The sequence below is a fragment of the Camelus ferus genome, chromosome 11 (assembly GCF_009834535.1).
Source record: "Camelus ferus isolate YT-003-E chromosome 11, BCGSAC_Cfer_1.0, whole genome shotgun sequence".
Lineage (NCBI taxonomy): Eukaryota > Metazoa > Chordata > Mammalia > Artiodactyla > Camelidae > Camelus > Camelus ferus.
In genome coordinates, this window is record NC_045706.1 from 29,761,505 (window position 1) to 29,788,041 (window position 26,537).

The 26,537-nt window shown below is 35.8% G+C and overlaps 2 protein-coding genes across 2 annotated transcripts in view; both read right to left on the reverse strand.

Annotated features, from left to right (window-relative positions):
* The window catches only part of LOC102520945 (cytochrome P450 2C18-like), a 56,850-nt gene extending 55,084 nt beyond the window's left edge, over positions 1-1,766 (reverse strand). Inside the window, exon 1 of the mRNA XM_032491287.1 lies at positions 1,547-1,766. The gene's annotated coding sequence lies outside the window, so the exon portion shown is untranslated. The remainder of the gene's footprint in view (positions 1-1,546) is intronic.
* On the reverse strand, positions 1,327-21,336 carry LOC116667109 (cytochrome P450 2C28-like). Its single transcript, XM_032491289.1, has 6 exons — positions 21,058-21,336; positions 20,698-20,892; positions 15,520-15,662; positions 7,352-7,504; positions 3,637-3,777; positions 1,327-1,622 (listed from the first exon to the last, which is right to left on the reverse strand). Exons 3-6 carry the CDS (start codon positions 15,533-15,535, stop codon positions 1,567-1,569), a joined length of 366 nt encoding a protein of 121 aa, XP_032347180.1. The 5' UTR covers positions 15,536-15,662; positions 20,698-20,892; positions 21,058-21,336; the 3' UTR covers positions 1,327-1,566.
* Positions 21,337-26,537: the final 5,201 nt, after the last annotated feature.

Sequence of the window (26,537 nt, forward strand, 5' to 3'; positions counted from 1 at the left end):
ATTTTCTTTGTCTTTATATTCTGCCTTTGAACATGATGTGCCTACATGTAGACTTTGAGGTACTTTTCCTATTTGATGTTCTCCAAGTTTCCTGAATATGGCCTGTTTGGACTCTATTTCTTTTTTCCATTGTACTGTGATGGACGTTTTAGTTTCTTCCCATGTGTGGCTATTCTGACTGCTGCTATTAAGTATATTCCTATACATGTCTTCTTCAGATCCCAATGTATTGCTTTTCTGTTAAGTACAGCCCTACAAATGGAACTGCTAGACATGCATGTGTTTACTTCCAGTAAACACTGCCAAAAAATTATCCAAATGATTAGGCCAATTTACAGTTTTACTCTGAGAATTTCAGATGCTTTGCTTTCTTGTCAGCCTGTAGTATAGTCTTTTTCATTTTAACCATTTTGTTGGCTGTATAAGAATAGCTCATTAAAATTTTTAATTGCATTTCCATGAAACTTAATGTTACTGAGTCTTTGTATACGAAAAACTAGTTTATTCTGGATATGAGCCAATAGTTGGCTTCACACATTTTTTAAACAAACACATGTGTCAGAGAGGGAACTCGGTGGTATGCACAAAGAATTATTTTACTTTGAAACATTTCAGGGCAAACTGCTGACCTGATTCCAAAGACCTGAATTATTTCAGTACCTACTTTGTTCAAACAAGGCAAATCTCCCATATAATAATAAAACCTTCAAAATCAAGAAATTAATACCAATGCCATAGGAATTTCTAAGTCTCATTTCCACTGGTGTTTCCAGGAGAAGTCCCAAAGATATCCTTTATCTACCAGTTGTCTACGCTTTAACGATGATATGAAACTAGAGACTTCAGGATCATAGCATCAAATTGCTATCACACTTAACAATCTGGTGGATATAGAAAAAAACAGAATTTGGTAATGCCTTTCAGAAATTTTGTTCTTGTTCACAGAGAAAAGAGTAACACTTAGAACACATGATTAGGAAAATGAAAGCATATGTTAATATTTGACTGTAACCTTGAAACATGTAGTAATGAGAACATGGTATGTCTTTAATTAGCATTCACAGTGACACCAAAGCCAAGAAATGAGTTCCAACCCTTATTGTTCATTTCTCCCACTGCTGATCTTCTCATTGTTTCCCTACAGGTTGGAGCTGCTCCTGAATACAATTTCTCTCACTTTCAAATCCAAACCTCAAGTAACTGTAGGAGACACTCAGCCAAGGGAGTTTTTCTGGCCTCTTTCCCTATGTACCTCAGTGCTCATCATTAAGGAGAAGTAAGGCCTCTTTGGACTCTATTTTCTTCCATTTCTTACCTGTGTTACGTACAAAGAAGGAAAGTCTGAGAACAGGCTCAGCAAATACTGAGGTTTTTTATTTAGAACATGCAGAGGACAAATGGCTGAGTAGTGGCTTATACTCCTCATTCTTCTGTGTTTCACAGTGATAACATAGTACTAAGTCAGTATTAGATAAGTGTTAGCATTTGTGGTGGCCAAAAGAAGTGTTAGCGCATATATTTATTCAATAAAATTCAGGAATCTCACCTACAATGGAGGCTGGATGTTCACTGGATATTGATGGAATGAGGAGATATGAGATGGGAGGTCAGCGAAAGCACTCCTGGTTGAAAGAAAGAAAAGGGGGAGTTAGAGACAACAGCACAGGAGCAGCCGGATTGGTGAAGCAGTACTGGTACAAGGGCGGCACATGGCCAAACCTGCTAGAAATCACAGTGGTGTTGATAACCTTTGGGACAACCACAGATTCCAGGGTAAATTTCTTTAAAATACTGGTCAGGTATAAAAACAGCTCCATTTGGGCCAGGCCCTCTCCAAGATACATTCATTTTCTTGAAAATAACACACAGAGGGGTTTTGTTCCTAGACCAGTATGTTTGGAACTGTAACAAAATGTACACAGTAACTATTTAATGAATGACTGACTAGACAGAGGGCTGGAAGGATGGTTTAAGAGACAGATGGACAGAAGGATGGAGCCACTCACTAGTCACCTAATATGCTGAACATTAAATTCAACAAATATTTGAATATCAGCTCTACATCAAGCACTTCATTATGTATTCCCACATTGTAACTGCTCTTTTCCATTTCCAATTTCCATCAATCTTCGTAGAAACACCCCCCCCAACTCTGCTTGTCCAGGTGGGTTGAAGATAGAAGGACTGAGGGGAGGGAAGTTGTGTTATCTGTTTCCCTTTCTACCTCTGGCACGAAACTCAGCCAAAGATTCTTTTCCTTCCTGTGCTTTTAAAAGCATGTGTCGAAATGTGTCACTCTCCCACTTTAAAATATTAAATGTCTCTCCCATCTGTTCCATGGGATGAGGTCCAAATATGGATTAAACTGGTCCTTCATATTTTGTTCCCAGTCTGATGCTCCCTATCATTCCTTCCATTCTTCATACCCTCTAGTCTCAGCACTAGCCATATCCACTCATCAATTCCTAACACACCACGGAGTTTCTAGCTTTGTCTTGTGCTGTTCCATTTGGCTAAGATGCACTTCTCTTATACCTCCTTCAGGACCTAGGTCCCGTGTCATTTCCTCTTTATGATCTTTGTGATCTTCACAGGCAACAGAATTTTGCCCACCCTGGGTTTCCTCAGCATCACTCTCACACTTCAACTGAAGCATGGATCACCTTGAGTTGAAATTCTCTGCTTATTTATTTTCTGCTATGCTGAAATGTGCATTCCTTGGAGAGGGCTCAGTCCTTGACATCTCGGTATACTCAGAGCAAGACCCAAAGCAGGCATCAAAAACCACTGAATAAATGAAGGTGGCTCTGTAGCCAGAAATCAGCACACACTGTAGCTGTGAAGACCCAACATCCAAGACCTCTGATCAAGAGTGGAGGAAGATCACGGTGCTCTGGAACCACTGCACAGTATCCTGCCACATTCCCAAGAACTTCCTGACACTACCATGATAGTTTCCAATCTTCTCAATCTACAGGAAAAGTCCTGTTCCTGTAAAAGTGCCCTGTCCTCTCTTTTTTCCTTGTTCCTCTGAGGCAGCTATCTTTCTGCTATTAGAATGCTGCTTATCCATTTGAGGCCTCACTGTGGGGTACGAGTGATGAGAAAGCAGGCAGCTTCCCCTCTGGTCTCCTGGCAGCCTGTGCTCTCCTCTCTCACAACACTATGCTTAATGAATTACATTGATCTGTTTACTAACCTGCTTCCCTAAGTAGGATGTGAGCCACTTTGGTGCCATTCTGTGCTTTGGATACTTGCAACCCCAGAGCTCAGCCTGGAAAGTGAGGGATATCACACAGAAAATACTCAAACTTGTTAACCTATATACCTTACTCATGGCAGGCAAAAGAAGTCTAAATGAGTTTCACCTGCTAAGAGGAGCCCGTGGGTAGCTCAGTGATACATCTAGAGGCAGAATTCAACCAACTTATTTTTGAGCTTTCTCACTTTAGGAGAACTGGGTCACCTCCTCAAAGTTCTAATATTGGTGATGGATGATGAGAGAGGAGAGTGGTACCTGTGATTATGGGAAACGAGCAATTTTACCAGCCCCAGAATGGTCATTATCTAAGTTCCAAGTGATCCCCAAAAGGTAACTTGTCCCCTAGAGTACCTTAGGAAAGTAACTTTTATTACCTGCTGAGAAAGCCACGAGGCAGTCACCCTTCTTAAAGCTGCTACTAACATCCAAGAAGTGGGCAGGGTCAAACACCTCTTGGTAGGGGAATTCTTTGTCTTTATGTAGCACAGAAGTCAGCGATTTTAATATTGTCATGCCTTGGAATGAACAGATGAAGATAAAATGAGTTATAACAAAGTGCTAGAGCTGGAAGAAATTTTGCAAATCGTTTAGTCCCATCTTTTGATCTACAGATGCGGAATCCTAGGTCCAAAGGAGGGCAGTAGCATTTCCACCCAGACACAGCAAGTAATAACAGGGATGAGTTTAAGACCAGTGTCAGTGATGTTACTAAAGTGGACTCCAATAGCATTTATTTCTACTTTTTTCTGAGGGGGGAGGGAGGTAATTAGGTTAATTCATTTAATTTTTCATGGAGGTACTAGGGATTGAACCCAGAACCTCATGCATGTTAAGCACGTACTCTACCACTGAGCTATACCCTCCCTCACTCCAACAGCATTTGAAATACTGAGTATTTGGGTACTTGGGTGCTAGATCTCTGAATCTCCTTACTTACCACAATGTTTAGACACTGCTTCTGTCCAACCCTTTGCTCTATTTCATCACTTCAGTTTTCATACATCTCATATGTGGATTATAGTTTAAAATGGGAGCCTCTGCTGGCTCTTAAGTCAGATACATTTGGAATCTGTTTATAGGACTTTATTAAATACAGGCTGATCTGATTAAAAATGACAGCTGGCAAATCTATTCAACAGAAACAGATGAGTCATTGTCAGGAGCTGGAGGGAGGGAGGAATGGGCAATGACTGCTTAATGGGTAGAGGATTTCCTTTTAGAGTAATTAAAATGATTTGGAGCTAGACAGTAACCATGGGTACACCACATTGTGAATGAGTTACATCTCACTGAATTGTATACTTTGTTTTTAAATTTTCACATATTTTTATTGAAGTATAGTTGATGTATATAGTATTACAGAACTTGCAGGTGTATGACATAGTAATTCACAATTTTTAAAGGTTATATTCCATTCATACTTACTATAAAATATTTGTTGTATTCCTCTTGTTGTACAATATATCCTTATAGCTTATTTTATAGAAAATAGTTTGTTCTTTTAAATCCCCTACTCCTCTTATTGCCCCATCCCCTCTCCTCTCCCCACTTGTAAGCACTAATTTGTTCTCTTCCAGGACTCTGCATCTATTTTATTTACCGTTTTGTTGTATTTTTTTAGATTCCGTATATGAATGATATCATGCATGTCTTTCTCTGTCTGACATTTCATTAAGCATAATGCCTTCCAAGTCCAGCCATGTTGCTACAAATGGCAATATTTCTTTCGTTTTTGTGGCTGAGTAGTATTCCATTGTGTGTGTGTGTGTGTGTGTGTGTGTGTGTGTGTGTGTGTGTGTGTGTGTGTGTGTGTGTGTACACTGTGTCTTCTTATTCATCCATCTGTTGATGGACACTTTGGTTGCTTCCACATCTTGGCCATTATAAATACTGCTTCTATGAACACTGGGATGCATGTATCCTTTCCAATTAGTGTTTTCTTTTTCTTTGGATACATACCAGGAGTGGAACTGCTGGCTCATATCTCAGTTCTATTTTGTTTTTTGAGAAATATGAGGAAAAGGACAAGCAAAACTGAAAACAGAGTTTTTCACAGTCAACACATCACTTTTATGTTGAACTTGAGTTGAACATTACAATGTAATTAAATAATGTCTTCTCTATTCAATTCAAATCCACAGCCTTTATTTACACCCTTTTTAGAACGAAAATAGGAAAAAACATTTAAAGAGGCCATTTGTAAAATAATATATAAGAATTCAAGTTATCAGTGCAAAATTACATCTGTCTGTAAATCCTACAGACATTAAATCACTGATATGAAAAGGGAAGCAATAGTTAGGGACTTCAAAACTTTCTATATATAACGAATAGTTGAAAAACTTGTGTGTAGAATCAGTAGAGAAGAAATTAAAGAGAGAAATCGAGGAACTGAAGGAACAAGTGTAGAAAGTGCATAATGTATGAGAAAAAACACTAATACAAATGAACAGAAATTATAAGATTTGTTTACAAAATCTATCTTATGAATATAAAATGAGAATTTTTATATCAAACATAAAGCCCAGGTAGGGCAAACAAAAAATTATATTGATAAGTGGAATGTTTGTTTCTGATTTCATTATTAAAAATAATAAGATAATTTCCTTCCCTAGGAAATAAATGTCCATCATCTCTAATCAATCCACATATTTAATATATTTGGACTAAGGCACAATCTTATGACTCTCTGTGATATATTTCTGTTAGCTAACAACAGAATAGTATGTATGAATAAATATTAAAATTTAACAATCACCTAGGACAGGTCTATCATTTCATAAATGATGGTTTTATATTTATGGTAAGAGATCTATAAAATAAAATTGTTGTAATCAAACGATCAGTAAACTTTGTACATAAAACTCTGAAACTCACATTTATTGACAAAATTAGGGATGATCTGAATCAAGAGTGTTGTAAGGACACTGTAAGAGCATCAAATGATAGAAACCCTATTGAGATATCTGCTTCTATGTCAGACTCCTTTAAACCCTGAGAACTCTAGGCTCTCAGAAAGTATTTTTTAGCTATGAAGGTAAAGGGAACTTGGGAAACTTCAAAAATTTCTTCATGTACATGTGATTCCCAGGTAAAATCTTATTATCATATATTCCCTTCACTTCATTTGGAAGAGAGAACTTTTTAAAAATAGTGTCATTTGGAATATAAGCTGAACATCACAAGCACTGTGACATGCACTCCACAGATTACCAGAGCTGGCAGTGGGAGGGAAATACTTCCATAAATTTGTAATGAAAATCCAAAAAGGATGAGGAAAAAGACAAGCAAAACTGAAAACAGAGTTAAATTATCTTTCAGTAAGAAAAAGTAAAGAATTATTGATAATAGTTGAAATCTAGTTAAATAAATCACATTTAACTTGGTAATTGTGTATTTTGCAGAATTATTCTGTAGTATTTACTCAAAATATATAGATAATATAATGAGCATTTGGTAATAATAAATAATTAACACTGATATTTTTGAAATAGTGCTGTGTTCACAGAGAAATCAAAATACTCAAGAATTGCACAAAAATCTCCCTAAAACCTTAGAAAGCTGTCAATATAGGCCAGAACTGTAGGCAGGGATCCCAGAATAAACTCTCACATGGCATATCAATTAGGTTGATCATATGAATATGGTAAATTAAGTGAAAGCATGTGTTGCTTGTCTCATACTCCCTAAGGATGTTATGAGGTCATTACCATCTTGTCCACTTAACCCACTTAACAAGTATTCTCTGGTGTAATGTTCTGAAATACATAACCCACATTTGCAGAAAACATTATTCTTTCATTCTTAGAAAAATGACTCAAAAAGTAGTTTAAAAACAAACCAACCAACAAAAACCTGGAACAGAATAGGATTAAATGATCTTTTATACCCACACTTTATGCACAATACACTGCATGGGTGTACACACACTACATGGATACACAAAAGCCCCCATGACTCTCTCTCTTCTCTCTCCCTCCTGCACACACCACTACCCATATGAAAGATGTGGCGCCCATGAACTGTTTCCAAGGATGTCACTAGAAAAGTGAGCAGACTGTTAAGGTCAGTTATAGAGTACAGACTCACCACCGTTGGTTTTCCTCAACTCCTCCACAAGGCAGCAGGCTTCCTCTTGAACACAGTCCTCAATGCTCCTCTTCCCCATCCTGAAATTCCGTGGGGTCCTGAGGGAGAAGAGCCAGATCTCCTTCCACTTCTTTCCACTGCTGGACACAATTCCTACCAGGAGGGGAAACAGAGACTAGGAGGGAGGTCCTAGGCAAGGAGGAATAAGCTGACACTTGCCAGCCTTATAGATGGACCAAGCTCTGCTGGCAGAGGTGGGGGGGGGGGTGTTCTTTTCCAACCCTCCCCACCCCCATTACCAATGCTGAACATGCACACATGCCCAGCTACCGTGTACTTTATTAGCTTTCTGCAACATACGCCTTCAAATATTTCCAAACTGTACATAATATGAAAATGATTATTTTACCTGACACTTACACAGTCTGTAAGGTACCAGGCAGTGGCCTGGGTAGTTGGTACACCAATTCCCATATATTTATGGGACAGACAGTACACCAGGACCACAAGTGAATCCACTGAAGCTTTCTTTTCTTTCTTACTCAATTATGAGCTTGAAATCCAAAGCTTTTACAACACTCTCTGATAACTGACTCATGCCTCTTTGACTCATAAAGTGACTAATCATCTTCCATTTTATACTCTCTTCTGAGTGGACTTTAGTAGTCAAACAACAAAGACAAAAATAATGTTCTTTAGTCTCACCCCCCTTTATAGTGCCTATTGTGGAGATTTTGGTTTAATTGAACTGGTTGGATTCCAGTAATGGCAGTTAAAAAAGGGAAGAAAAACAAAACTCAGGTGGTTAAAATGTACAGCCAGGATTAAGAAACACTGAAATAAATGACTTACGAAAAATGCTCAAAATTCTACATTCTTAGATTCATGACTAATTGGGAATTTATGCCTTTTGGGGCAGTCAGTTATTTTATGCCTTGTATATAAAAAAAAAGTTTACTCTGCAAAGCCCATTATGATGTCTTGTTTTATTCTGGGTTTTGCATACACTAATTACAGCTGTCTCAAGAAAAAATTTTAGCAAAACAAATCAAAACCTCCCAAACACAAGTTTCTCTGAATATACACCCCAATGACTGTTCACAAAATAACTGGCTTCACATTAATGTAAGAGTCCAAAGATAACAGAGCCACAGGTTCTCAAGACAAGAAAAAATAGAGGGTTTCTTCCTCTCTCTCACTGCAGAGATGAAATTTGCTCAGTGTAACTCAGTAAAAAGACTTAATCTCAAAATTTCAATGTAACTGAAAAAGAACTTGGTAAGTACAGCTTGAGATACCATCTTTCCCCATCTTGCAGTCACTTCCATACATAGCTTGCCCTGTTGTTTTCCAGTCTGTCATTGTGAGAAATAATGGACTGAACGATGCAAACCAAGAAGGGAAATTATAGAAGGAACAACAGTTGCAAAGCAGTACTGGAGAGAAGGTGGGGCTCTCATTATATGTACCCACAGCACAGAAGCACCCCAACATGCACAACTAAACCGGAGAGGAACTGCAGGGCTCGAGAGGATCTAAGTATCTCTGGAACGATATAATTACTAGATCAATAATGACAATATGTGCACAAATCTGAATTCTATACAAGTGTCCACATATTTGTTCTAAATGTTAGCACTATTATTTTTAAGCTATTTATTAAGGAAAAATTAACTTCTGTCAAACCCCCAGTTCCAAAACGTTTTAGCCCTCATGTTACTAGGGAGATTGACAATTTACACAGAATTTTCTTGCCCATCATCTCTCTTTTGATTTCATCAATTTGTCTAACGTAAATTATCCCATCTTAGGGATGAAGAAGCAGGTTCTCTGAGATTCAGCACACGAGGCAAAGACACAGACTACAGGTAGTAGAGCTCAGATTGGAACCCATATCCGCGGGTGTTAGATTCTTCCTTTAAAGCAAAAAGAACTGTTCAACGGGCTACACCATCATTTACTGCTAATTGACTTGTGGCCCTTTTACTCATAAAGTGACCAATCACCTCTATCTGTATTATACTCTCTTCTGAGCGGACTTTAGTCAACTGATACATTGCTCAATATTTCATGATTCACCCTTATCAGTGACTTTCAAAATAAATATTAAGATAGTTAATAATTACAGCACCTACTTATCTAAATTAGAAGGTCAGGAAAGTTTAGTTTTGTAACCTTTAGAACTTGAATGCACTCAGGTCTCATGAATACTTTAACCAGGAAAAACTGAAGCACTAACTTGCCGCCTACCTTACACATGCCTCTAACTCTCACTGAACCACACCAGCTTAAAAAAAGCTCAGTCACTCTCTTTTAGCAACCATTTTATTCCTTGACTAAGAGCCGTCCTGCTCTGCACCTCCTCCTTTCTGCTGACGCTTCAGACTGGCTCTTCCTTTTAATGGAATGAAAGAGTCATAGATAATTTAAGGATAGAATGGATCTCTGAGATCAACTCATCTGACGTTTATTTTTTTCAAGTGAACAATGTATGTCTCAATGAGATAAAGTGTGACCAGAGCATCAGTACGATTCCTTATCTTGGGTTTTTCAACTCCCTGTTTAGTGATACCTCACATCAAATAGAATTCCCATTGTGGTCCATGTTATCCAGATGGCATCAACATTAAACCCTCCACAATCACTGAGGAATGCAAATCTTGCATATTTCACTTAATTTAGAATTTATTTTCTTAAGGAAGCTTTAGGTTCACAGCAAAACTTGTCAGAAAGAACAGTTTCAGTATACAACCTTACCATACCACAAAGCCTCCCCGATCAACAACCCTCACCAGCAATGGTGCATTTGTTTCAATCAATGAACAAACACTGACAGCACTATCAATTAAAGTCCATGGTTTATGTAAGTTTTACACTATGTGTCATATATTCTATGGGTTTTGAGAAAACCATTATGATTTATATTCACCAATGTACTATCATACAGAATAGCTGCACTGCCCTACAAATGCTCTGTGATTCACTTATTCATCCTTCCCTCATACCAAATCCCTGGCAACCACTGATCTTTTTACTGTATCTGTAATTTTGCCTTTTCCAGAAAGTCATATAGTTGGAATCGCAGTATGTAGACTTCAGATCGGTTTCTCTCACTTATTCTCATAAAGTTCTTCCATGTGTTTTCATGGTTAGATAGCTTATTTTTTTTCTAACAATGAAATAATATTCAATTGTATGGATGCACTAAAGTTTGTTAATCCATTCACCTATTGAAGGGCATCTTGGCTGTTTCCAAGTATTGGCAATTATGAATAAAGCAACTATAAACATCCAAGTGCAGGTTTTTATATAGGCATAAATTATCAACTCTTTGGGTAAATACCACAGACTGTTTTATATGGGAAACATATGTTCAGTTTTGCAAAAAACAGCTGTCTTCCAAAGTGGTGATACCATTTTGTAATCCCACCAACAATGACCAATGGTCCTTGCTGCCTCCACGTCCTTGCCAATGTTCTGTTTTGTCAATGATTTGGATTTTAGCCATCCTATATGTCTGTGGTGGTATCCCATTGTTATTTTTGTTTGCAAGTCCCTAATAATATATGATGTTGAGTATCTTCATATGCTTATTTTCCATTTATGTATCTACTTTGGTGAGGTGTCCGTTCAGATATTTTGCCCATTTTTAAATTGGGTTGTTGTATTTCTGATTGTTGAGTTTTAAGTTTTCTTAGAACATTTTGGATAGAAGTCCTGCATCAGATGTCTTTTGCAAATGTTTTTTTCCCAGTCAATAGCTTCTCCTCTCATTCCCTTGACAGTGTCTTTCACAGAGCAGAAGTTGTTACTTTAATGAAATCTAAATTAACAAGTTTTTCGTGGATTGTACCTTTAGTGATATACATAAAAATCTATGTCAAAACCAAGGTCATCTAGTATTTTCTTACACATTATTTTCTAGGAGTTTTACAGTTTTGCATTTTACATTTATATTTATGATTCTAAATTTGAGTTAACATTTGTGAAGGGTATAAAATCACGTGTGTGTATCTTTGTGTGTGTTTAAGAGAGAGGATATTTAGAATTTACAGGAGCATTTGTTGAAAAGACTATCCTTTTCTGCTGAACTGCTTTCCTCCTTGTCAAAGATGAGTTGACTATATTGACTATATTTGTATCTACCTATTTCTGGACTCTCTTCTTTCCACTGAATTATTAGTCTATGCTTTCATCAATACCATACTATCTTGATCACTGTAGATTTAGAGCAAGTCTTGAAGTAAGATAGTGTCAGTGCTCTGACTCTGTTCTTCAATACTGTGTTGACTATTCTGGGTCTCTAACTTGTCCATATATACCTTATAAAACACTGTTGACATCTAAAAAAAAATGTTGAGATTTTGATTAGGATCACATAGAACCTACAGATTAAACTGGGTAGAAATGAAAACTAAACAATATTGAGACCTCTTATTGATGGATGTGGACTATATTCCCAATTACTTAGATCCTCTTTGGTTTCCTTCATCAGCATTTTATAGTTTTCTTCAAATAGAACTTGGGCAGATTTTGCAAGATACATATCTAAGTATTTCTTTTTTTATTGTATATAATATTGTGTTTAATTGTCAAATTCCAATTGTTCATTGCTAGGATATAAGAAAGAAATTGATGGTTGTACGTTATCATTGTATACTTCAACCACGGTAAAATTCCTTATTAGTTCCAGGAGGCTCTAAAATCTTTGCAATTTTCTACATACACTATCACATTGTCTGAAACAAAAAGAGTTTTATTTCTTCCTTTTAAATCAATATACATCTTAATTCCTTTTTTTGCCTTAATTCTTTAGCTAGGAATTCCACTATAAGGTCAGAAAGAAATGATGAGAGGGGACATCTTGCCTTACACCTGATCATAGCAGGAAAATTTCTAGTTTCTCAATATTAACAGTGATGTTAGGTGTATGTTTTTTGTAATGTTCTTTCTCAAGTTGAAGAAGTTGTCCCTCCATTCATAGTTTGCTAAGAGTTTTTATCAGGAATGAGTTTTGGGTTTTGTCTGATGATTTTTATACATATATAAGTACACAGTTTTCTCATTTCTCTTCTTTAATATGTTGATGGGACAGGGTACATTATTTAATTTTCAAATATTGAAACAGTCTTGCATACCTGAAATAAATCTTAACTGGGACATTACTGGATTTGATTTGTTGAAATTTTGCTGAGGATTTTTGAATCTAAGTTCATGAGAAATATTGGTCTGTGCGTTTCCTCTTTTGTAATCTCATTGTTTGCTTTAGAAATTTGGGTAATGCTAGCCTCACAAACTGATTCAGGAAGATGCTTTTTTAAGTTCTTTGTATGTGCAGGATTTTTACCTCCAATGATTTCCCCAGATTTGGAAAGTTTTCTGTTATTATTACTTGGAATAAGCTCTCTAGTCTTTTCTCTTTCTCTCTTCCCTTTCTAGGACTCTTGTATTGCATATATTGGTTCACTTAGTGCTGTTCCATCTGTCCCTTACACTTCTTTTCTTTTTTCCTTCTTCTTCCTTTTTCCTCCCCTGACTGAATAATTTCCAATGACCTACCTTTTAGTTCACTGATCCTTTCTTCTTGATCTACTCTGTTGTTGAACACTCTAAAGACTTCTCAGTTCAATTATTGTATTCTTCAGCTCTATTTGTTTGGGGCTTTTAAATTTTCTTTTGTTGAACTTCTTGCATCCTTTTTTATTGTTCACCTAAACCCAGTGATAATTGTTATAACTGTTACTTTGACTTATCTTTCAGTTAAATCATATATATCCTGTTTCTTCATTTTTCCTTGACACTCTGCATTACTATTGGTATATTAGACAGTCACTTCTCACAGTCTTCACTGACTATTCTCATGCAGGAGACTAGCCCACCAAACAGCTCAGCCTAAGAGTTTGAAGGTTTTTCAAACTTGGGTGCTAGTCTAGCCTGCTTTTCTTGTTCTAGCAATCTGTAGGTGTCTAGAATATGCTGATTCCTCTCAGTGCTCCAAGACAAGTAACATAGAACCCAGTTCCTCATGCAACTCCCCCTCAAAAGTTGTAAACGTTTGGAATGCCAGAGGTACATGCCAACTCCTTTGCTCCTGAGGCAGAATCTGGGAGCTGGGGGCTCCTGCTCAATATATGGCACTTTGCTGGAGTTGGTAGTTAGGTCGAAAATGTGTCCCTGCTTTTCTTTCTGGCTTTGATATAGCTGGATTCACATTCACAAAGAGTACGTTAGGCTTTCAACTAGTTTCTGGATTTTTTTAATAAGGAAATTTATTCACATGTTGCTCTGAATCAGTGTGTTCAGTGGAGGAGAGTTCAGAGCTTACTATCGTGCCATGTGACTGATGTTACTCCTTCCTGTAAGTCTGTGTACTTAAGGAATTGTCCCATTTCAGTTATCAAGTTGGTGAACATAGAGTTGTTCCTAATATTCCTTTATTATCACTGTAAGGTCCATGTCATCAAAGAGATGTCCCCTCTTTTAATTACAACTTGTGTAACTTGTGTCTTCTTGCTTGGGGGGGTAGGTAGCCTGACTATGGGTTTATCAATTCTATAATTTTTTTTCTATATTTTCAAAGAAACTGATTCACTGGGTTTTTTTTCCTAGTGATTTCCTGCATACAATTTCGATGCTTTCTGTTCTGATTTTCATTTGTACATTCTATGGTTTACTTTGAATTTACTTTCTCACCATGGCTGATCTCAGTATTTCCCTACAGGGTGAAGGTGCTCCTGAAAACAATTTCTCTCACTTTCAAATCCAAACCTCACATAACTCTAGGCACACAGCCAAGGGAGCTTTTCTGCTCTTGTTCCCTTTGGCCTTCTCTGTGCATATCACTATGAGGACTAGCATGATCTCTTTGCATTTTTTTCATCCTTTCTTACCTACAACAAGTGCAAAAGAATGAAAGTGTGAGAACTGGCTCACCCAAATTGTAATTTTTTATTTACAACATGAGAAATGGCTTGCATTGGCATACACTACTCATCTTATTTTATTTTGTAAGTAGTACCTAGTACTGCGTACATAGTACTACTCAATATTATAAAAGTACTAGCATATATGGTGGCTGATACAGATGTTATTGAGTATAAAGAACAGCAGATGAATTTTTGCAATGAAACTACACAGTGAAGAGAGGAGAGATCAGAGAAAGCATTCTTGGGGAAGACTGATGGGAAACAGGTGAATGATGCCCCAGATGAGAGGTATTTGAAGGCAACAGTACTGAAGAAGCCATATGAGCTACCTTTCCTCACACAGGAATGAGGTAGAGCTGGTAAGGAGGTGGTACAGAAATTAACCTATTGGCAACTGGGGTGGTGACAATGTCCTTTGGGTCAACCACAGATTTCAAGGTAAATGCTTATAAAATTGTGGTCAGGAATAAAAACAGCACCATGTGGGCCAGGCCCTCTCCTGCACAAATCCATTTCCCTGAAATAACAAACACAGATAACACATAGTCCTTGAACACTGTGTTTCTGGCTGTCAGAAAAAGGCTATGCAGTAACTATTTGATGGATGGTTGAATGGTAGGCAGGATCATTGAATAGACACATGGACTAAGGGTGAACACACATGCTATGCACCTGACATCTTATCTAAACAGGTATGCTTCTTTCAACTACTATTTATTGAATATCAGCACTATGCCAAGTACTTCACTCATATTCTTACATTATAACTGCAATTTCATAATTTCAAGTTTTCATCAATCTTCTTCTAGGAACACACATACATTCACTGAATTATGTTCCTGGTCTGATGGTCCCAACATCTTTCTTTCCATTCCTTACAGCCTCTGTTCTCTAATCTAAGTATATCTAATCCTCATCAATCTCCAACACACCCTGAAGTTTCAAGTTTTATAACACATGGTTCCTTTTGGCTAAGATGCACTTCTCTTATATTTTTAGTATCTAGCTCAAATTTTATTTCTGAATTTGGAAGAACTGGGTCACTTCTCCAAGGTCTAGTGAGGTAGTCCAATAATCAGAATGTATCATGGGGAGAGAAAGCATGTGTGTACTGGGATTGCTGCTCATCATCACAAAGAAAGAACATTTGTACCAGCCCCAGAGTGGGAACTACATAGCTCCAACTGATCCCCCCGAAATAGCTTGTCTTCTGGAGTAATAAAAAAAGTAACTTTTTATTACCTGCTGAGAAAGGCATGAAGTAGTCGGTCTTCTTAAAGTTGCCATTCTCATCCAGGAAGTGGCCAGGATCAGACACTTCTGGGTTGGGGAATTCTTTTCCATCATGCAGCACAGAAATCAATGATATTACTTACATTTGTGCCCTAGAAAGATAAAAATATGCTAAATTATGAAGAAGTCATGTAGCTAGAAGAAATGTTGGAAGTCATTTAGTCCAATCTTATGATCTGATCTATAGATGAGGAATCCTAGGTCCAAAGAAGGACAAGGCCATTTTGAGTCTGACAGAATAATTAATACACAAAGGTAAGTTTAAGACTAGAGGCAAGATGTTGCTAACGTGGACGTCAGTAGCATCTGAAGTAGTGAGTACATGGGTCCTAGGGTGCCAGACCTTATGAATTCATTCTGCTTATCACATTTGGACACTGGTGTACATTGCCACCATCTGTTTCATTTTATCACTTCAATTTCATTCATCTTATACATAGTTTATGGTTTAAAATAGAAGTCACTATTAGACCTTGAAATATCTGGAGTTATCTGCTCATAGTGCTATTCTAAATAGACATTTGATTTAATGAAAAATAACGTCTTCTGTGATAATAACAATAAATACAGTAACAAATATTAGTGTTTATCATTTCCATTAAGTTTGTCTGAATTTAAAAATACGAAGTAAATTCATTACAAATTAATGCTCAATTTGAAACACAGAAAGGATGATGAAACTAGACCAATCATTTTACAGTAATTCAGCTTAGGATCATTAGTTTAAGCAAGTTTTATCTAATAATGCTTAAAATGTTGGGTGAATGATTGAGAAGAACTATACTGAAGTACCATGCAATTGATTTTTATTAATTAAATGTTTCCAAAAAAGCACTTCCACCATGGGGAATTCTGGCAGACTACTTTATCATGTGAACAACACTGAATAACCAATAATGGGATAAGTGACCTTATGTGCTCCCTGCCTCCTCAGTGAATTTCAGTGGGACACACAAAGCACCCATGAGGTTCTCTTGCCAAATCACAACTGGAATCTCTCTCTAGAAAACAATCACACAAAACTAGCGTAAGGAATATTTTACATGACTGCTAAACTGAACTCTTCACAGTTAAATGTACCAAAATAAAACAAACAGAGCAAAAAGAACTGATAACAGTAGACTATAGGGAAAAGATAACCAAATTATATGCTTGTTTTTGGGGTGGACATTGATTTGCAAAGAAACGCTATCAAGGTTATTCCAGGAAAATTGGGAAATTTTAAATATAGACCGTATGTTAGATAATATTACTGTATCAATGTTACTCCTGAATATAAATGCTATTTAATGCTCTGAATACAAAAATCATTGTTATTGAGATAAACATACTGAACTAGGGAAGTGTTGATGGATAGATAGATAAATGGATACTAATGGAAGAAGTTTTCACATACTGAGTTATGGGGAAGTCAATCTGGCTTTTACATAATTTAACTTAATTTTATGTTAACTAAAACAGCCTGTTTGTATCTTATGATCTGTTTAATCATTAAAAAAAAAAAAGGTGCACTCAGGGAAATATACACAAAATGTTATGATAACTCACAGAGAAAAAAATGTGACAATGAGTGTGTATATGTCCATGAATGACTGAAAAATTGTGCTGAACACTGGAATTTGACACAACATTGTAAAATGATTATAAATCAATAAAAAATGTTAAAAAAAATAAAAATAAATAAAAATAAAAAATAAAGGTGCACTGAACTAACCAGAAATAAAAAATGTTCATGTTAAAAAATAATTAAATGCCTTCCTCCCAAGGATGCCAGTGCTTGAGGTCCTTCAACAATAAGACTCCCTTTGCAGATGCCAAGGCCATACGGACTTGCTGTGTACATGCTGATGTGTTTTTCCTGGAACTCTGAAGGAATGAATCCCTGACTAGTTTGATGTTCTTTGTTCTGAAAAGATATGAAACTGTGCAGAAAACCATGCTTCTCCAGAGCAGTTCCTCAGAGTTATCTGAGAGGCTGTCTCCTGGGCTACATTCTTCAGTTTGGATCAAATAAAACTATTTTATATTTCTTTTATAAATTGCTGATCAATTTTTCCATCAACATTGCAAAAGTGGACATGTAAACAAATTTATATATTACTTACATTTGCATATGTCTTTAGTGTTTTTAAGTTTAAAAAAAATTTAATGCCAACATGGGGAAAACCTCCATCCCCTGCTTATCATATAAAAGGTCTGTAACTCTTTTTTTTCAAATTATTCCGTTGTACACTTTTACACAAGTAATATATGAAGATCTTTCATTAAGATACAAAAAAAAGGTACAAAAGCCAATATACTTCCATCAAATGTTACTCCAATAACTGGATGTTGATAACGAAATAAAGGAAGTATAATCATTACTTCCCATCATAAGTAAAAATTGTCTGAATGGATAAACGATCTAAATGTAAACACTAAGATTTTAGAAATAAACAAGAGTAAATCTTTGGGACTATGTGCTGGGAAATGTTCTTCAGATAAACAAAAACAAAAGTTTTAAAACCCACAAATCAATCTCACAGCATTGCAAAGGGTTTCATTAGACAGCCTTAGATATTGACAAGTAACAACCCATGTGCAAATACAGCCTACCACCTTTTTTTGTATTAAAAAATGAGCTAAGAATTTTTAATTGAAAAAATCGAGGAAGAATAACATTTTGTGACACATGAAAATCATATGAAATTTAAATTTCAGCTTCCATAAAGATTGGGATATATCTATTCTCATTTGTTTAAATATGTCCTATGACTGTTTCCATGCTACAAAAGCAGAAGTGAACACTGGAATCAGACACTTCAAGGCTTCAAAGTCTGATATATTTACACTCTGGCCCATTACAGAAAAAGTTTACCAACTTCTGTTTTAGACCATTATCTCCACCTAGCTCAGTGGCTTCTGTCCTTAGATAAAAGAAAGCAATTATCTGATTGGTAAAAACGTAGAATCAGCCACCCAAAATTAGTATTTCTACACTGGGATGCCTGTGCAAAAGGGAATTTAATATAACTATTAAAATTAGAAAATAATATAACTAAAATTTGTATTTTGCTGAAGAAAGTAAATAACGAGATTGGTAAGGTTGTAAGTACTAATGCCAATCTTTGGAGAAGACAGAACTGATGACTTTACTAAGAGGTTATAGGACTTGTCTCAGTGATTACCAATTTCGTACAAGAGTTAGGACTTCAAGTCCACTATTTTTTTGCAAAAGGACAAAATTAGAAAAAGACTTTTCTTTTAAAAATAGTGGGGCCTAAGGTAATAATTAATCAAACTTGTTTCTCCTCTTATTTCTAAGTAAATGGGAAACAATACACTAGGAATCAGAATGTGATTGTTCATCTCTCACATCCACTGTATCAGGAATATTGATCATTATATTGTCATATATACATTCTCAAATATACATGTTTTAAAAAGTCTTTTTCTTATTGAGTCATTTGGTGAAAAAATAGTGGACTTGAAGTCTGAACCTCCGTACGAAATCAGTAACCATTGAGACAAGACCCATAACCTCTGAGTTATGATCATCAATTCTGTCTTCTCCAAAGATTCGCATTAGTATTTGAAACTACCAATATCATTAGTTACTTTCCTCAACAAAAACAAATTTTGATTATATTATTTTCTAATTTTAATAGTAGTATGTCTTAGCTTCAAGTGGATGACAGTAGCTTGCAGCACACCAACTAGAGAGTCAGGCTGAATCTATACAGATATTGTGTGTTAGAAAGCATTAGAAATCTGCTAAAACAAAAATTTTTCTCAAAGTGCATAGTTGGGAGAGACTCAGAGAGGTAAGCTAACAACTAACATTAATTTTAGTCTGTGTCAATGTCCAAATTTTATTCAAAACAGGAGGTATTACATCATTCTGACTGCTTAGTAGGAGATGGACGAACTCTTTCTGGAAGAAGAAAAACATCACCTGAAACTCATCATTTTTTCATTTATAATAATTGATATTTAACCAAAAGTAATTAGTCATTTCAAAGATACAATTAAGAGGCCACAAGTAAGAGAGAGGAAGACAATAAAAATACACCACATGATGGAACATTTCTCCCTAATTTTATGATGCTAGCATTACCTTGATAACAGAAGTATGACAAGGAAATTCTGAGGAAGAAAAATTACAAACCAAAAATCTACAATGATATAAACAGAGAAGTCCTGAACAAATGCAGCAAATAAAATCCAGCTGTGTGCATAGACTTATAATATGTATTTTAGTGAGGAAAGTGAGGCCAATATATATAACCATAACAGAAGATGCAGATATGGATATGAAAAACCTATACATGTTTATGACCAAAAAAAAATCATTAAAAATGAGTGGGTAAACTTCCCTAATCTGATTTTTAAAAGTATCTTTAAAAAAGTACATACAACATTATTCTCAATAGCGAGATGTTAATCTCCACTCTCCTACAGATCAGAAATGAAACAAGGATGAAATAAAGATATTAACACAGATAGCAGGACAATGTATATAGAAATTGCAATTAACATAAACACAAAATTTCAGCAATTATTTTAAATTTGGCCAAGTTGCTACATATAAAGTCATCAAATGATAAAAATTATATTTCCATACTCTAGATAAAAGAATGGAAAAGGCATTTAAAAATACTTATAACAACAACAAGCACCTATGTAAAACTAAATGAAAGATTTTCAAGCCAAATCACCAAAAAAATAGAACATGACAAAAGTCCTTCAAAATGTGGGCTTTACCACATTCACTAATTGAAAGAGTCAACGTGCCATTTAGTTAAGTCTTTTCAAACAGATCTAATGTCACTCTGATAAAAATCCCAGTAGAGTGTTTTGGAAAAATGGCAAGTTGATACTAACATTTGTTTGGAAACGTAAATAGCTATTAGCCAAACAATATTAAAGAAGCAGAAGAAATCTGAAGGACTTACACTGCCAGTTCTCAAACCTGCTATAAAGCTTTATAGACCAAACTGGAAACAAAGTACAGCTCATCTAGGCACCACATCCATGACTTTTTTTTTTTTTCATTTCTCCATCTCATGTTCCCAGAGGACTGCACCCATACTGTGAAAAGGGGAACTTCAAGTCCACTGAGGTCAGTATAAGAGAAACTAATCTTACCTTGGGGATGAGGTAGGTTTTTTTTTTTTTTTTGAAATTAACATCTCAGGTCACCACATGGGGCAGGTTGGTGGGGACGAGGTCAGTGTATCTCTGGATCTCGTGCACAGCAGCATCCGTGTAGGGCATGTGGCTCCTGTCCTGCATGCAGGGGCTCCGGTGTCTGCCAATCACATGGTCAATCTCTTCCTGGACCTTAGCAGACAAGCAGTAAGTCAGATTGATTTTGTATCTCTATTTATGACAATGTCAGAGCTAAAAAGCAAGAAAAATATCAAAATTTACAGATGTAATCTGACCTATTTTAACCATGCCCACAGCAATATACATTATTTTTTAAATTGGACTTAATTTACTTACCCGGTGCAAGACACTAGAGGATCATAAAACCTACTTATGTTGCTTAAGGATTTGCTGTGTTCTTAACATCTAACTGTAGGATATTTCCAAGAATTGGGAGAGAAGTGAGTCCAGATGGGCGCTTCCCTTTCTGAGATCTCTGTTTCCAGAGTGAAAGGAGAAGCAAACAGGAGAAAAAAAAGCACCCGGACCACAACTGAATCCATGAATGCTTTCTCTTCTTACTATGACCCGTGAGCCTGAAATCTAAAGCTGTTATTACAGTCCCTGCTAATTCAACTTGTGCCTCTCTGAGGTACAAAGAGACCAATCAGTTACATCACTTTGTATACTATTCTGTGTGGACTTTGCCCCAGTGATAAAAATAAACTCTTTTAGTCTTGTTTTCTCTGTGTCCAATGACAAATCTGGAGGCTCTGGTTTAATTATAACAGGTTGGGGTCCAGGTATCGATAATTTTTCTAAAAAGTTGTTCCACTGTGCAGCCAAGATTGAGAATCACTGAAATAAATAATTTGATGACAAAAAAGGCTCATAACTCTATATTCAAATCAGTGACCAGTTGGGAATGAATCATTTTGAGGACAATCATTATATTCTATAGTTTTTTTATTTAAAAAAAAGTTTATTTCAGTGCTACATCTAATACTAGAATGCTTTGACCTTGAAAAAAGAGGAATTTTAAAGTATTTTAATGTACTGTACTAATATTATAATTACCTATACATAAAATAGTTAATGATAACATGTTTAAGATGGGTTAAAAATCAAAATGGAGTAACTATGGTTCAGGGATCCAAATGAAGCCAGGTGGTCATTGTGAATGTAGTTTCAGAAATGTTCCCACATCACTGAGTAGTTGGATTCTGAACAGTGTACAACTCAAGGATTCCACCTGTTGTTCTGAAAACAACATATGCTATTAGCTGCTAGCTGTGATCTTGTACTTTCAAGGTTCCCCTACCCTTACCAACTATGCAATCATTTGAACGCCAATCAATATTACTGAATAAGAACTTTAGGTCTTGCCATCTGCAATCCTTTTTTTTTTTTTTTTTTTTGCTTAAAACAACACTAATTTATTATCTTACAGTTCTGGAGGTCAGAAATGTTAAGGGGTCAACAGGGTTGTGTTTCTCTTGGAGGCACCAGGGGATAATCCATTTCCTTGTCATGTCCAATTTCTAGAGGCCATCTGCATTCCTTAGCTCATGACCACTTCCTCCATCTTCAAGGACAGGAGCAGAGCATCTTCAAATATCTATGATCCACTTGACTTCCTCTTATAAGGACTCTTGTGATTACACTGGGCCTACCAGATAATCCAGGAATGATTTATTACTGTCAAGATCCTTAATTTTTAAATTTTTTTATTTTTATAAAATTTTAAAGGTTATTTTCCATTTACAGTTATTAAAAAAAATCCACTCCTAATTCCTGAGAAAAATTTATGTACCTTTGTGAGTTCTGCCTTTATAAACCTCATTTTTTTAGTCTGGAAGAACACAAACATTGCTTCTTGCATATGTGTCTCCTTGGGCTGCAGCCCTAACTCCAAATAATTACCTCTTTGATTTCAACCAAGTCTCCATTCTTGGAATTCTTGGTTAACACTAACATAATTCAAACATCTTGAATAACTGAAGACATAGAAAGTGGTTATCTAAATAAATTTACATGGCTTTTACCTTGAAATCTCTTCTCTCCTCTCACCAATATAAACATTGGAAAGTAGAGATTATAATTTTGTATTTTTCAAATGGGTGAGATTCTAGGTGAACAGGAGAACATGGCTCATAAACAAAAACACTAGGATTTAAACTGAGATCTTCTGATGCCCAGTGTGATGCACTCACTTATACCACAGCTGCCTCAAGAACAATTTTAGCAAAACAAAACCAACCCTCTGAAAATGTTACTCTGGATATACACCTGACTGTTCACAAAATAACAGGCTTCATATTAAATGGATGTCCCTGGACTCCAAGGGAAAAAGGGTTATAGATTCTTAAGAGAAGAAATGAAAAATGGGGATTCTCCCCTCTTCAACACCAAAAGAGTAAAACTTGTTCAGGTAACTAAGGGAAGAGCTGATCTCAAGAATTTAGTGGGGAAGGCTTGAGTAACTATGGCTCAAGCCTCCTGTTTGCCTCCAGACACAACTGCTTCTGTTGCCTTTTGGAGTTTGTCAGAAATAATAGAATGAAACATGCACAGTGTTAACCAAAATTTTAGTAAATGCAGACCTGATTGATTTAAAAGGTATTCATTGAGAGTTTGTTAGGAAAGAAGCCCAAGAGACACAGATTCAAGCACCTGAATCGTGTTCCTCTGGACTACAAAATGTTGAAGACTTATAAAAGCAAAATCTGCAAAATCACATAAACTGTCAAGAATTATAACTGGATCAGGCAAGTGTTTCTGTTATGTAAGAATTGGCTGGGGTCCAAAACGGTTGCTTAAGGTCACCTGGCAGGTGTTCTGAATATGGCTGGTGGTGTCCTTGGGTCTGGTACAGGTCAAAGAAAGTCCAAGTTCTTAGTGGTACAGAGATGAGCCTAAGACTAGATCCTCAGTGACTGCCCAACTCCATTTCTGTAAGCCTGAACTGTCATTAGCCCATGCTAATTTCAATGTGTTATCAACAGCAAGGAAGGGAGATTGTTACACAGAACAACAGGTATGGATTCAGTGGAGCATGGGAGTCAGAGACATCATTAAACAAACACAGAGAACAGAACTACCACAACAAGCAGACCTGAACAGGAGATAATATTTAGTGGTCATGAGGATCTAAATTATCACTGAAATGATATACATCACAAAGACAGTGCTTTACAAAGCATGATTTGTTCCACAAAGATATCATCCCATTTGTTCTAAATTGATTAGTGAAGCTATTTCTAAGCTCTTTATATGGAAAAAACAAGTTATTCTCAAAATCTAATTACAAAATGTTTTATTCCTCATGCAACAGAGAATTTTCACACCTATGATATCTTTTTTTTTTTTTTGATTCTCTCAATTACCTTTGCATAAAGTAAAATTATTACCATTTTAAATTTGAGAAAACTGGGCCTTGGAGATTCAGTACTTGTACCAAGAACACAGTATCTGCAGGCGGTTGAGATAAAGTGGGACTCATGCCTCCTGAACCATGGGTGCTTCCTTCCAAGCAAAATTCAGTTCACCAGGATCACCACATTTTACTGAATGTATACTGACTTAATATTTTTGATATTCATTGTTATCAATGACTTTCCAAATATATTGATTTAGTTAACAATCACTGCACCAGTTAATTAAAATTGAGGTCACAAAAGTTTAGTTATGTAACCTACAAACTTGAATTAGTCCAAGACTAAACTTGAGTTAGTGTAACCTTTATTTAGGGCAAAGAGAAGCAATAATTTGCTATCTAACATAGCTCTAAACTCTAAAAGAAGCCACCCACTTATTTTGGATGAAATAAATGCCATCACTTTCCTTAGAACAACCCTTTTATTCCTTGAGAAATGAGTATCCTTACTCTGCTCCATGTTCCTCCTGTTGAAGATTATTTCTTTTTATAGATGAAAGAGTCAAAGACAATTAAAAATTGGAGGAATCCCTGAGATCAGTTAGTCCAATCTATCCTTTTCTAATTAGTAATTAGTGACAGATAAAATTTCCCCACTGCATTAGCACAAGGCCTTGAGTTAGAATCCCACTTTTCCAACTCCCAGTTCAGTGACATCTCACATCAACGGCATTCCTATTACTGTCCAAATGAGCAAGAGGTCATCAACGTTAAGCTCACATTGTCATAGAGTAATGCAAACTTCAGTTTGGCTAGAGTTGTGAATTAACATTTTTCTTTTTAATTAATTTTTATTTTATTGATGTATAGCTGATTGCCAACATTATATTGGTTTCAATATAATTGGTATACAACCTAGTGATTCAGTATTTTTACAAATTATACTCCATTAAATGTTATTAAAAGATAATGGCTAGCCATCATTCAAAAGTCCATGAATGATAAATGCTGGAGAGGATGTAGAGCAAAGGGAACCCTCCTACACTGCTGGTGGGAATGTAGTTTGGTGCAGCCAGTATGGAAAACAATATGGAGATTCCTCAAGAAAATAAAAATAGACTTAACATATGATCCAGCAATCCCACTTCTGGGTATATTATCTGGAGGGAATTTGAATTCAAAAAGATACATACACCCCAATGTTCATAGCAGCACTATATACAATAGCTAAGACATGGAAGCAACCTAAATGTCCCTCAACAGATGAATGGATAAAGAAGTTGTGGTTTATTTTATACAATGGAATACTACTCAGCCATTAAAAAGAATAAAATACTGCCACTTGCAGCAACATGGATGGACCTAGAGATTGTCATTGTAAATGAAGTAAGCCAGAAAGAGAAAGAAAAATACCATATGATATCACTCATATGTGGAATCTCAAAAAAAAAAAAAGAAAGAAAGAAAGAAAAGGACACTGTGAACTTATCTACAAAACAGAAACAGACTCACAAAGTAAATAATCTTATGGTTACTGGGGGAAGCGGGTGGGAAGGGATAAATTTGGGAGTTTGAGATTTACAAATGTTAGCCACTATATATAAAAATAGATTTTTAAAAAGTTTCTGCTATATAGCACAGGGAACTATGTCCAATATCTTGTAATAACCTTTAATGAAAAAAAAAATGAAAACAAATATATGCTTGTATATGCATGACTGGGACATTGTGCTATAAACCAGAAATTGACACACTGTAACTGAGGTACTTCAATTAAAAAACTGCAAGTATGAATAAAATTATTAAGATTAAAAAATAATTTTTAAAAAGCTATGTTTATACTATACTGTAACTTATTAAGTATAGAATAGCATTATATCTAATGAAACTACATACCTTAATTAAAAAATACTCCATTGCTAAAAAAAATTTTTTTAAAACAATAATGGCTATAATTATCTGAGCTATACAATATATCCCAATTGCTTATCTATTTTATACATAGCAGTTTGTATCTCTTAATATCATACCCCTAACTTGCCCCTACCCCTTCCTACTCTCCTTCTGTAATCACTAGTTTGTTTTCTATATCTGTGAGTTTCTATTTTGCATATATACTCAATTGTATTATCTTTTTAGATTCCACATATAAGTGATACCATTCTTTGTCTGATTTCAGTAAGCATAGTATCTCGGAACACCTACCTTGCTGCAATGAACAGAATTCATTCTTTTTTATGCCTGAGTAATACTCCATTGTATATAAACATACCCTATCTTCTTTACCTATTTGTCTGTTGATGGACTCTTGGGTTGCTTCCATATCTTGGCTATTTGTAAATAGTGATGTTATGAACAATGGGGTGCGTGTATCTCTTCGAATTAGTGTTTTCTCTTTCTGTGGATATTTATATATACCTAGCCGTGGAAATGCTGGACCATATGATAGATCTATTTTTAG